General features: G+C 42.7%; 1 protein-coding gene across 14 annotated transcripts in view; it reads right to left on the reverse strand.

Annotated features, from left to right (window-relative positions):
• The window catches only part of LOC128695950 (G-protein coupled receptor moody), a 284,935-nt gene that overhangs the window by 179,814 nt on the left and 91,010 nt on the right, over positions 1–14,111 (reverse strand). For 5 of the 14 annotated variants that reach the window (XM_070093133.1, XM_070093134.1, XM_070093122.1 and 2 more), the window contains exon 1: positions 1,844–1,960. The exons of the other annotated variants lie outside the window; for them this stretch is intronic. In XM_070093133.1, coding sequence (XP_069949234.1) covers positions 1,844–1,862 — 19 coding nt within the window. In that variant the 5' untranslated portion in view covers positions 1,863–1,960. Of the gene's footprint in view, positions 1–1,843; positions 1,961–14,111 lie in introns of those variants that run through there. 14 annotated transcript variants of the gene reach the window in all.

Below are 14,111 nucleotides of genomic sequence, written 5' to 3' on the forward strand. Positions count from 1 at the left end.
CTTACTGCCTGTGATAAATGAGACACCTGTGCAACATTTGGGTATCTTTATTCTGGAAACGTTTCGCTGCACAGTGGCTTCTTAAGTCCAATACAGAAAATGGTGGAATGAGAGGAGGAGTTTGAGGTAATCAGTCAGTTGTAATTGTCGATTGACTTTTGTTAACACATCGACTCAAGCCTGAGGGACTGATTATCTCAGATTCCTCCGCTCACCCCAAGATTGATGGATGTAAACAGTCCATCAATCTTGAAAAGAATACAGCATATGTGCGAAGTGGTTTATATACTGTAGACAGGTGAGGTGAAGCAGTCATATAGTGGACAAATCCACATGTGGAAGTAGGTCATGACTATAGGTTAGGCAAGTGAAGGATTCCCTGTATCAGGATTCCAAGATGTAGCTGTGTCTGACAGGACTGTAGATTTGTCCAGTGTGATACAACCTACGACTGCTTCACCTCACCTGTCTACAGTATATAAGCCACTTCACACATCTGCTGTGTTCTTTTCAAGAGTGATGGACTGATTACATCGACTCAAGGCTGAGGGACTGATTACTTCAAACTACTGATTTCACCATTCTTCTTTGTTTAGGACTGATAAAGCCACTGTGTGGAGAAACGTTTCCACAATACAGATACCCAAATGTAGAACACGTGTCTAATTTATCAACATGAAAAAAGTGATTTTATCTTGGATCCGTATCAAACGACTTCTTACGATCCCTCGGCATTCCTTGCAAAGTTCCTCCCTTACTCACGAGCTGTCTTTCCTGGAGAGGTTTCTGAAGCTAAGGTTTCTGAAGCTAAGGTTTCACTTTGTTATCCTTATCCAGCAGGTAGATAAGTGTCTTTATCTACATATTATAGGTAAATTGTATAAAATATCTACACGATGGAAAAGTAGACACAAATGCGGTATAATGCGATCTTTTATTGACAACGTTTCGCCCATACAGTGGACCTTATCAAGTTACACGAGATCACTCTGTGACTTGATTGATGGACTGTGACTAGATTGATGGACTGACCACATCGACTCAAGGTTGAGGGACTGATTACCTCATTCTCCTCCTGTTCTTCAAGATTCTCCTTTGTATGGACTGATGAAGCCACTGTGTGGCGAAACGTTTCCTCAATAAAGATACCCAAGAGTTGCATATGTGTCTAATTTATCAACATGTCGGTTCTCTGAACCATTCATCTACAGACTTGATGAAGCCCACTGTGTGGGCGAAACGTTGTCAATAAAAGATCGCATTATACGGAACTTGAGTCCACTTTTCCGTCTACATACTGTCGGTATAAACACACATTTAACTTTAAACCAATACATTCTCTAAGGTATCTTAAACTCAGAGGTGCACAGTACCGTCAAGTTGACGCATGAAACACATGTGCAACACTTGCGTAGCTTTAGCGGAGCGAGGATTCACCTGCATACCGAGTCATGATACCCGAAACTTACGCAACAGAACAATAGAAATGAGAAACGGTATGAGGATACAGACAAAAATGTGGAAAAAAAGGCGCATGCAGTTCAGAAATGTACCTCATAACACACCATCATAATGAGGCTCAGGCAGTAGATCGAGTTACAGGATTAATTAGTTACTTGTTGATGTGAAATTAAGAAGTATATTATCTATATTGCCAGCACTTACACACACTTGTCTAGGTTTTAAGTTACTGCTAAACGTAGCTACTCGGTGTAAAATTTCTCTTCCGGTCTTATTAAGTAATACTTATTTTCTGTATAGGTGTCATAATTGAGGGTAAACACATTTTTTACAAGAACAGTGGAATACGGGCACTTACTGGCCACCACAGAGTGCCACTTACCACAGTTAGAGTCACACATGCCTCATATAGATCCAGATTTAGAGCCACACTGAGAACACTTGAAGACAGAGAGCTAGCCAGGGTGTGAGGAGGATGTCTTATCTTACCACCACAAGAACAGCTTTACGACTGCCATGTGGTGGTGGTGACACACACTACCGGGACATAGCAAGACACAGCAGGACGCACCAACACACAGCAAGACACAGCAGGACGCACCAACACAAAGCAAGACACAGCAAGACACCAACACAAAGCAAGACACAGCAGGACGCACCAACACACAGCAAGACACAGCAGGACGCACCAACACAAAGCAAGACACAGCAGGACGCACCAACACACAGCATGTTTAGGGACGCACCAAGACACAACACACACCAAGACACACACATACCATGAAACAACGCACACCAAGACACAACAAGACACAGCAAGACACAGCAGGGCGCACCAAGACAACAGAACACACAAAGACACAGCAGGACGCACCAAGGCATATCAAGACACACCATGACACACAAAGACATATCAAAAAACATCAAGACACACCAAGACACATTAAGACACACCAAGACACACCAAGACACATTAAGACACACCAAGACACACCAAGACACATCAAGACACATCAAGACACATCAAGACACACCAAGACACACCAAGACAAATCAAGACACATCAAGACACACCAAGACACACCAAGACACACCAAGACACATCAAGACACACCAAGACACACCAAGACACACCAAGACACATCAAGACACACCAAGACACACCAAGACACATCAAGATACACCAAGACACACCGAGACACACCAAGACACACCAAGACACATCAAAATACACCAAGACACACCAAGACACATCAAGACACACCAAGACACACAAAGACACATCAAGACACACTAAGACACACCAAGACACACCAAGACACACCAAGACACAAAGACACATCAAGACACACCAAGACACACCAAGACACATCAAGACACATCAAGACACACCAAGACACACCAAGACACACCAAGACACACCAAGACACATCAAGACACACCAAGACACATCAAGACACACCAGGACACACCATGACACACCATGACACACCATGACACACCATGACACACCATGACACACCATGACACATCAAGACACACTATGACACATCAAGACACACCATGACACACCAAGACACACCAAAACACACCAAGACACATCAAGACACACCAAGACACACCAAGACACATCAAGGCACACCATGACACACCAAGACACACCAAGACACACCAAGACACACCAAGACACATCAAGACACACCAAGACACACCAAGACACACCATGACACACCATGACACACCATGACACACCATGACACACCATGACACACCATGACACACCATGACACACCATGACGCACCATGACACACCATGACACATCAAGACACACCATGACACATCAAGACACACCATGGCACATCACGACACTCCATGACACATCAAGACACATCAAGATACACCAAGACACACCATGACACATCAAGACACATTAAGACACACAATGACACATCAAGACACATCAAAACACACCATGACACATCAAGACACACCATGACACATCAAGACACATCAAGACACACCATGACACATCAAGACACACCATGACACATCAAGACACACCAAGACACGCCATGACACATCAAGACACATCAAGACACACCATGACACATCAAGACACATCAAGACACACCATGACACATCAAGACACACCATGACACATCAAGACACATCAAGACACACCAAGACACACCATGACACATCAAGACACATCAAGGCACACCATAACACATCAAGACATCATGCTACACCATGACACACCATGACACATCAAGACACACCATGACACATCAAGACACATCAAGACACATAAAGACACACCATGACACACCATGACACACCATAACACTTCAAGACACACCATGACACATCAAGACACACCAAGACACACCATGACACACCATGACACATCAAGACACACATGATACATCAAGACACATCAAGACACATCAAGACACACGAAGACACACCATGACACACCATGACACACCATGACACATCAAGACACACCATGACACATCAAGACACACCGTGACACACCATGACACACCATGACACATCAAGATACACCAAGACACACCAAGACATATCAAGACATATCAAGACACACCATGGCACATCAAGACACACCAAGACACACCAAGACACACCAAGACACACCAAGACACACCAAGACACATCAAGACACACCAAGACACATCAAGACACACCAAGACACACCAAGACACACCAAGACACATCAAGACACACCAAGACACACCAAGACACATCAAGACACACCAAAACACATCAAGACACACCAAGACACATCAAGACATATCAAGACACACCAAGACACACCAAGACACAACAAGACACACCAAGACACATCAACACACACCAAGACACACCAAGACGCACCAAGACACATCAAGACACATCAAGACACATCAAGACACATCAAGACACATCAAGACACACCAAGACACACCAAGACACACCAAGACACACCAAGACACATCAAGACACACCATGACACATCAAGACACATCAAGACACACCATGACACACCAAGACACATCAAGACACACCAAGACACACCAAGACACATCAAGACCCCCCAGACACACCAAGACATATCAAGACACATCAAGACACATCAAGACACACCAAGACACACCAAGACATATCAAGACACACCAAGACACACCAAGACATATCAAGACACATCAAGACACATCAAGACACACCAAGACACATCAAGACACACCAAGACACACCATGACACACAAAGACACACCAAGACACACCAAGACACACAAAGACATATCAAGACACATCAATACACACCAAGACATATCAAGACACACCAAGACATATCAAGACATATCAAGACACATCAAGACACATCAAGACACATCAAGACACACCAAGACACACCAAGACATATCAAGACACACCAAGACATATCAAGACACATCAAGACACATCAAGACACATCAAGACACACCAAGACACATCAAGACACACCAAGACACACCAAGACATATCAAGACACATCATGACACACAAAGACACACCAAGACTCACCAAGACACACCAAGACACACCAAGACATATCAAGACACATCAAGACACACCAAGACACACCAGGACATATCAAGACACACCATGATACTCCAAGACACACCAATACACACCAAGACACACAAAGACACACCAAGACATATCAAGACACATCAAGATACACCAAGACATATCAAGACACACCAAGACATATCAAGACACATCAAAACACACCAAGACACATCAAGACATATCAAGACACATCAAGATACACCAAGACATATCAAGACACACCAAGACATATCAAGACATATCAAGACACATCAAAACACACCAAGACACATCAAGACACAACATGACACAGCAAGACACACCAATACATATCAAGACACATCAAGACACATCAAGACACACTAAAACATATGACACATCAAGATATACCAAGACACATCAAGATATACCAAGACACATCAAGACACATCAAGACATACCATGACATATCAAGACACATCAATACACACCATGACATATCAAGACACATCAAGATACATCAAGACACACCATGACATACCAAGACGCATCAAGACACATCAAGACACACTATGACATATCAAGACACATCAAGACACACTAAAACATATCAAGACACATCAAGACACACCAAGACACATCAAGACATATCAAGACACATCAAGATACACCAAGACACATCAAGACACACTAAGACATATCAAGACACATCAAGATACACCAATATACGTCAAGACACATCAAGATCCAGCAATACACATCAAGATACACAAGACACATCAAGACACACTAAAACATATCAAGACACATCAAGACACACCAAGACACATCAAGACACATCAAGACACACCAAGACATATCAAGACACATCAAGATACACCAAGACACATCAAGACACATCAAGACACACCAAGACATATCAAGACACATCAAGATACACCAAGATACGTCAAGACACATCATGATCCAGCAATACACATCAAGATACACAAGACACATCAAGATACACAAGACACATCAAGATACATCAAGAGACACGAAGACACACCAAGAGGTATTATGACTCACCAAGACACATCATGACACATCAAGACACATCAACATACACCAAGACACATCAATACACATCAACATACGCCAAGACACATCAAGACGATTTCTCTCATTTCCTGCCAGCTTTTTTTCCATCGTGGCAGTAAAAACTCTCTGGAGCGGTTATCGCTACCCAGGTTTTCCCGTGGTCTGGATGTTGTGTATTTTTTTGTTTCCTTTAGGTGGTGTACCTGACAATGTAAGTTATAACATTGTCTTTCCTCAACTGAAGAGTGACACATTTCAGGGTGGAATAGCTTACAGGAAGGAAGGTTGCATTTTCCTGTTGTCATATGGGTACGGCATTTCCTGGGGTGGTCAAATTTGCACGTCCCCTCTGTTTTTCCAGATATTCCATGCCTGGAGACAGCTAATGCATAGAATTTTCATAGGTCTGGTTTCTGTTTGCCTTGTTTTTTGTGACTGCGTTCCCTACTGGTGCGTGCTTTTCTGTACCTTCACTATCTTCAGCACTTGTACTAACAGTGGTGCGTTCAGCAGTTTTTTCTGTTATTTTTCTTCACTATTCTTTGGGGTATCCCTTTGTTTACTATCTCCAGTGATATTGCTAGTTTGTAACGTTGGGTTTTGCATGTCCGTGTCTGCGCCTGTTTCCCCACTAGAGCTCCTGTCTCCCCCCGGGCCACCAACTTTCATTTCTGTATTGTTACAGTTACTATTCACCAGGACAACATCTGTACCAGGGGCGATAGGACTATCTGTCAGGGTTTTCTATGCAGGCCGTTTTGATGTTTCCATTTTTTAATACCATTGTGATTTTTTTCCACAGTTCGTTTTCATTTGGGCATACCCAAAAATACTTCCCTGGTTTAATATCTCCTGTAGATGATTCCTGAATATCTGCACAAGATGTATGGGCCCATTTCCCACAGAAGTTGCGCGTAATTCTTGCAGAAACCCGTTGGTTGTCCCGGTTGCAAGCTACACAGAGTTTCATGATATGATTCTGTTTTAGTTGCTATACTGTATATTTATTAATAACCTCCTTAAAGTGTAAAACTACTATTTGTATGTGTATCTACAGTGGACCCTCGACCAACGGCATTAATCCGTTCCAGAGGGCTTGCCGTTGGTCGAAATTACCGTTGGTCGAGTTAATTTTCCCCTTAAGAAATAATGGAAATATAATTAATCCGTTCCTGACACCCCAAAGTCTGAAAAAAAATTTTTTACATGAAATATGCATTTCCTTATATGGAAAGGAATGGGACATACAAAATAAACAATAATTAAATGCCACTTACCTTTATTGTGGAGTTGTTGATGAGTGATGTGCCAGCAGCAGGGGAAATTCAGAATTGTCTATTGCTTGGAAGGAGAATCCCCTTCCAGAAGGACTTCAGGTACCAAGTCCTTTGGTGGGGTTACCTCCCTCCTTGGTTTTTTAATGCCACTAGGACCAGCTTGAGAGTCACTGGACCCCTGTCACACAAAATAGCTGTCCAGAGAGCTCTGTTTCTCACGTGCCCTTAGGATTTCCCTAAAATGGGACACAAGAGTGTCATTGTACATGTTGCCAATGCGGCTTGCAACTTCGGTGACAGAATAAAATTCTTCGGTAAATGCTTGCACCTTTGTAAACATTGAACACATTTCCTTAATCCTTGATGTAGTCATCTTCGTCCGTCTCTCTTCATCCTGCTCTGAAGAACATTCCTGAGATGTGATCTGTTGCTGTTGCTCCTGAAGCTTTTGCAGGTCTGCAGTGGTTAGTTCTTCCTCGTCGTTCTGCACCAACTCTTCCACATCCTCGTCACAAACTTCCAACCGCAAGGACTTCCCCAATGACACAATAGCTTCCACTACTGGCATAGCCTCCTGAGGGTTAGCCGCAAACCCTTCAACATCCTTCTGTTCTACACATTCTGGCCACATTTCCTCCAAGCAGAGTTCAAGGTCCCTCCCAAGCCTTACCTATAAGGTTTACACAACTGAGAATATTGAAGTGATCTTTCCAAAACTCTCTTAGGGTCAATTGAGTATCTGAGGTCACTTCAAAGCACTTTTGAAACACTGCTTTTGTGTAGAGTTTTATGAAGTTTGAAATGACCAGCTGGTCCATGGGCTGGAGGAGAGGAGTTGTATTAGGAGGCAAAAACTTCACCTTAACGAAACCAAACTCCCCTGCAATTTCCTCTTGCAAGTCGTGAGGATGAGCAGGTGCATTGTCCATTATCATGAGGCACTTGAGTGGCAATTTCTTTTCCTGGAGGTATTTTGTCACAGTGGGGCTAAACACACTATAAAACAAGTCCAAGAAAATGCCCTAGTGACCCCTACCTTACTGTTTGATCTCCACAGCACACACAAATTACCCTTGACGATTTTGTTTTTCCTGAACTCTCTGGGAGTTTCAGAGTGATACACAAATAAAGGCTTCACTTTGCAATCACCACTAGCATTACTACACAACATTAATGTTAGCCTGTCTTTCATAGGCTTATGTCCTGGGAGTGCCTTTTCCTCCTGAGTAATGTAGTTCCTGTTTGGCATTTTCTTTCAAAACAGGCCTGTTTCGTCACAATTAAACACTTGTTCAGGTTTTAGGTTTTCAGTCTCTATGTATTCCTTAAAATCCTTCACATATTTTTCAGCCGCATTTTTGTCTGAACTAGCTGCCTCACCATGCCTTACCACACTGTGTATGCCACTACGAATCTTAAATCTCTCAAACCAGCCTTTGCTGGCCTTAAGTTCATCATCAGCAGCACTATTTTGAGGCATTTTCTTAATGAGATCAACATGCAACTTCCTTGCCTTTTCACAAATTATAGACTGAGAAACACTATCACCTGATAATTGTTTTTCGTTTATCCATACCAATAAGTCTCTCTACCTCTTCAACTATTTGTGGTCTCCGTTCTGAAAACATACTTAAACCTTTCGCAGCAACAGCTTCCTTAATTGCCTGTCTGTTCACCAAGATAGTACTGATGGTTGAATGTGATTTGTTGTATTGCCTTTCCAACTCAGCCATACGCACTCCACTCTCGTATTTTTCAATGATCTCCTTCATTTCCATCGTAATTCTCACCCTTTTTTACACAGACTTGGCACTAGAAGCTTTCTTGGGGCCCATGGTGGCTTATTTAGAGGTTACAAGCACTAGAAATAGTGGAATAATCCAAAATATATGGGAAGCACAAGTAGAAACCGACCACAACAGCTTGTAAACAATGGCACACTGACTCTTGGAGTGGCTGGGCCCGCTCAGGCCGAGCTCCGGCACATCGACACGTTCCGGACAAATGTTGTTGGTTGTTTTTCGCCGTTGGTTAAGGCATTTTTTGCCGTTACTTAATGCCGCCGTTAATTGAGGGTCGACTGTATTTCTATTTGTACGTGTATGTGTATGAAACAATTTACCGCTGCTAGTAATAACTGTTTGGGTGTTTGATAAGGGCGCCTAAAAACCTCGTCAGCTTCTGAATCCGGTCATTGGTTCATTTATTTTTCGACAAATCCAGTCACTGGATCCTTAAATTTTTAATTAATCTGGTCGGCGATTTTGGACTAGCTCGTGAAAGGACTACTAGAATATTATTTAACAGAGTAATATGTTCAGTTTGATACGAAAAGTATAACTTGAGTGCAGGAGAAACCGGTGACTTCCGGCAGCTCCTACTATGACGAACGGCCGGTGGCCTCTATCAGCTAGGACTGTGTACCTTGTACATGTACTTGTAGAAATAAAGATATTATTATTATTAAAAGACATCAAAACACATCAAGATACATCAAGGTACACCAAGATACACTAATACACATAAAGACACATCAAAACACACCACGACACACCGGGTGTTAGGCAGACAGCTTCTTGGAAGGAAGAGCCATGAATGTTGCCAAATTTATCAACAGATTGGATGATTGTGGGAGTGTGTGTGTGTGTGTGTGTGTGTGTGTATTACAACCAGTTCCTCCATATCCACTTCTGCCGCAACCTCCACCAGCATAACTACCTCCACCATAGCTACCTCCACCATAGCTACCTCCACCATAACCCACTTCTTATAACCACCAACTCCAATACCTCCTCCACCATAACAACCTCAACCATACATTTTCCCCCTCAGCCAGCTTCACTACAACTATCTCCACCACAACCACCTTCATATTAACCACCTCTACCACAACTTCTCCAACACAACCACTTCCAACACAGCAACTCCACCATAAGGACCCGCAGAACAACTGCCTCCTCTACAACCACCTCAAATATGTCCCTCCCCATCACAACCACCTTCTCCACCACAACTCAAGACCACAACCCAAGACCACCATCCCCACCAAAATATGCTCCTTCATAACTGGATATATAAAGACTTCTTAATGGTTAGTTAACTATTATTAATGGTTAGGTCGCTATTCTAGTTGATGGTTGTTAGTGGTTTGCCGACCTTAACTAAACTATTAGTCATCCATTTAGATAATTAAGCGAGAGATGGTCTGTCGTGTTGGGTTGTTAGCAGCAAGAGGAAAGAGGCTGGCAGTGGGATGAAGCTGTTGTCTGATGTGTTGGTATAGGAAACTTGGTTAGAGATGATCAGCAGGTCATTTGCCCTCCTAGAGTCAATCTCCTTCATTTCTTGCATGTCTCTGGGTGGAGGTAGTCTCTCTGTGGGTGCTTGCTACTTAACACTACCTGGGCGGAGGTAGTCTACCTGGGTGGAGTCGCGCCTCTCGTCACTGAGGTCCCGGGGATCGAACCCTTACAATCAAAAGTAAAAATGGATAGAAGACCAAGAAAATGTTAAGTTGGAAATTATATAAAATCCTGACAAGTTGATGATTAAGACACATGTGCAACAGTTGAGAAACTTTATTGTTGAATCGCTGGGTACTTCTCGATGATAATTATAATATTTATATTCAAAGTGTTAGTTTCATGTCTCGTGGCCTGGTGGCAAAAGCTCTCGCTTCACACGGCGAATGTCTGGGTTCGAGTCCCTGCCAGGGTAGAAACATTGGGTGTGTTTCCTTACTCCGGTTGTTTATATTCACCCATCAGTAAAATGGGTACCTGGGTGTTAGTCGACAGGTGTGGGTCGCATCCTGGGACAAATTTCACCTAATTTGCCCGAAATGCTCAGCATAACAAGCGGCTTTCTGTATAGTAATATATCACTGATGTCAGCTAGGACTGTACACCTTGTACATGTACTTGTAGTAAATAAAGATATTATTGACTCAAGAAATCGTAATGACACGATTACAAACAAACCATACCCCCGGCCGGGATTGAACCCGCGGTAATAGAGTCTCAAAACTCCAGCCCGTCGCGTTAGCCACTAGACCAGCTAGCCACAATAAGATTCATCCAACATAAAGTTTATCTTTCTTTTTTTGAGTTGTTAATTCTCGTCTCAACTCTTCCACTTGTGTAAGTCTTTTGTTACCTTCTGCTGAGTTCTTCAGGTGCCTCGCTGTTGTTTACCTCGAGTAGGAAACCATCATTTTTGTACATGAATGGTATACAATATGCCCTTGTATTGATAAAGCCACTGCTTGGCGAAACGTCTACAAGTAAAGATTCCCAGATGTTGCATATATGTCTAATTCCACATCGATGTTGTTTATCCTTTATAGTCGAACTTTTACTGTGGCTTCTCCTCACCTGACAGTAGAAGAGTTTGGCTTCAGACTTTGCAATTGGGTGCCATATCGTTCGTGAATTGCTTTTCTCTCACCTTTTTCTACTTTGCCGCACTCACTCTTCTCCTCCTTGTTCAGCTCCATCTTTCTTGTTATTAATATGTCTTCTGTATGTTCACTGGTGTGATGTTGATGAATAAGACACTTGTGTAACATTTGGGAATCTTTATTGTGGAAACGTTTGACCAGCCAGAGGCTTCTTTAGTCCAGTACAGAGAAGAACGGTGGTAGATGAATAAGAGTTTTGAGGTAATTAGTCTAGATGGACTGAACACATCGATTCGAGGTTCGTGCACTTGAGACCCGCCCATCACTTCCTTTCAATATTTTGTACGTAGTAATCATATCATCTTTGGTCCTGTTTTCTAATGCCGTTATATTTAGCTCCTGTAGCCTCTCCTCACTTTTTCCAGCATCTATATATGCCTTTTTCGGATGCAGGTTCCATGCTGGCGCTGCATACTTCAAGATGGGCCTGGCTTATACCGTGTATAGGGTCATGAATGCCTCCTTATTGAGGTTCATGAAAGCTACCCTTTATTTTTACGGCCTCGCGTTTGCTGCAGCGGTTATTCCGTTTGTATATGACAAGAGCGAAATGTGTGTCTTAGGCGAAATACTTGAGAGGTTTTCGGTCTCTGTCCCCCGAGCCTGTACACTGTTTACATTTTCACAACTTTGCATTTATAAGACCAATCCTGCAGGATGATAAAATCCACTTGTAGTCTACTCCTGTTTGTACTCTCATCATTAGCTTCACATCATCTGCGAACAGGGACACCACTGATTCGAGTTCCTCTGTCATGTTTACATACTCAAGAACAGCATTGGTCCAAGTACTAACCCCTGTGGAACCCCACTCGTCACACTCGCCCATTCCTACACCTCTCTGACAATAACTCGTTGCTCTCTTCCTTTTAAATAATCATTGGTCCATGGTAGTGATTTCCCTGTTATTCCTGCCTGCTCCTCTAGCTTTTTCTACCATTCTCTTTTGGAGTATTGTATCGAACAATGTCTTGGTGTTCAGAAATATAAAATTCACTCATACCTTAATCTCCTGCCTGACTTTCGTTATTCTGTCAAAAAGCTCTAGCAGGAATCAAGCTTCAGTTCCTGCGTGTGTCTGAATGAAAACAAATGGAGAGAGAGAGAGGAGGAGAGAGAGGGAGAGGGAGAGGGAGAGGGAGAGGGAGAGGGAGAGAGAGAGAGAGAGAGAGAGAGAGAGAGAGAGAGAGAGAGAGAGAGAGAGAGAGAGAGAGAGAGAGAGAGAGAGAGAGAGAGAGAGAGAGAGAGAGAGAGAGAGAGAGAGAGAGAGAGAGAGAGAGAGAGAGATTTATAGACTGTTGCCTTAGTAAAGGGATGGGTTCTATATCCTGCCAGCTCATATATTTTCCCCAGTAATATATCCTACCCAGTGGTGGTTTATCCCTCAGGTCAGAATCTCAACTATATATCCTCTTGGCGATTCACCCTGTTTACCCCTCGACCTCCGTGCAGTGCTCCGGGCAGGAGGGAGTAAGGATTGAGAGGGGCGGGAGGGCAGGATGTACCCACTTGGTCGACCCCTCCCTCCCCCCTCACGACTCCCCTCCCCCTCTCCCCTCCGTTCCCCCTCCTAGCCACCTTCCGTCTCCTCGAACCCACCACAACACTTCCTACTTCAGCACCTCGACACCCCTACCCCACCTTCCACTCCCTCAGGTAAGTCTCCCACACTTGTACAAATATTATATACATAGCTTTTATTCCCACAGTATAAATCTTACATAGTCTAGGGAAACCTCAAACCTCAAACTCCGTAAAAGAATAGTTTATTGAACTATTATTATTATTATTATTATTATTATTATTATTATTATTATTATTATTTTTAACTGTATATTGGGTAGATAAAAGGTCGGTGGTGGACTTCTAGATGTGCGTGTTTATATAGGGGGGAAACAAATATATCAGATCATTATTAAAATAAAATATAATTTATAAAAAATATACAGGCATAGGTGCAGTACATGTAAATATACATGAGTATACAAATGTAAGTTTATTCAGGTACAGGTACAAACAAATATCATACATAGCAGCATGTATATAGATTACCTGGAATAATTAAAAATCGTCAGACAAAGTGACTTATATACACTGGGGTCCTGGTAATATCTTATTATATACACTTTTTTTTATTTCTTCTATTGTCCATGGGGAAGTGGAAAAGAATCTTTCCTCCGTAAGCCATGCGTGTCGTATGAGGCGACTAAAATGCCGGGAGCAATGGGCTAGTAACCCCTTCTCCTGTATACATTTACTA

Source organism: Cherax quadricarinatus, chromosome 41 (assembly GCF_038502225.1).
Source record: "Cherax quadricarinatus isolate ZL_2023a chromosome 41, ASM3850222v1, whole genome shotgun sequence".
Lineage (NCBI taxonomy): Eukaryota > Metazoa > Arthropoda > Malacostraca > Decapoda > Parastacidae > Cherax > Cherax quadricarinatus.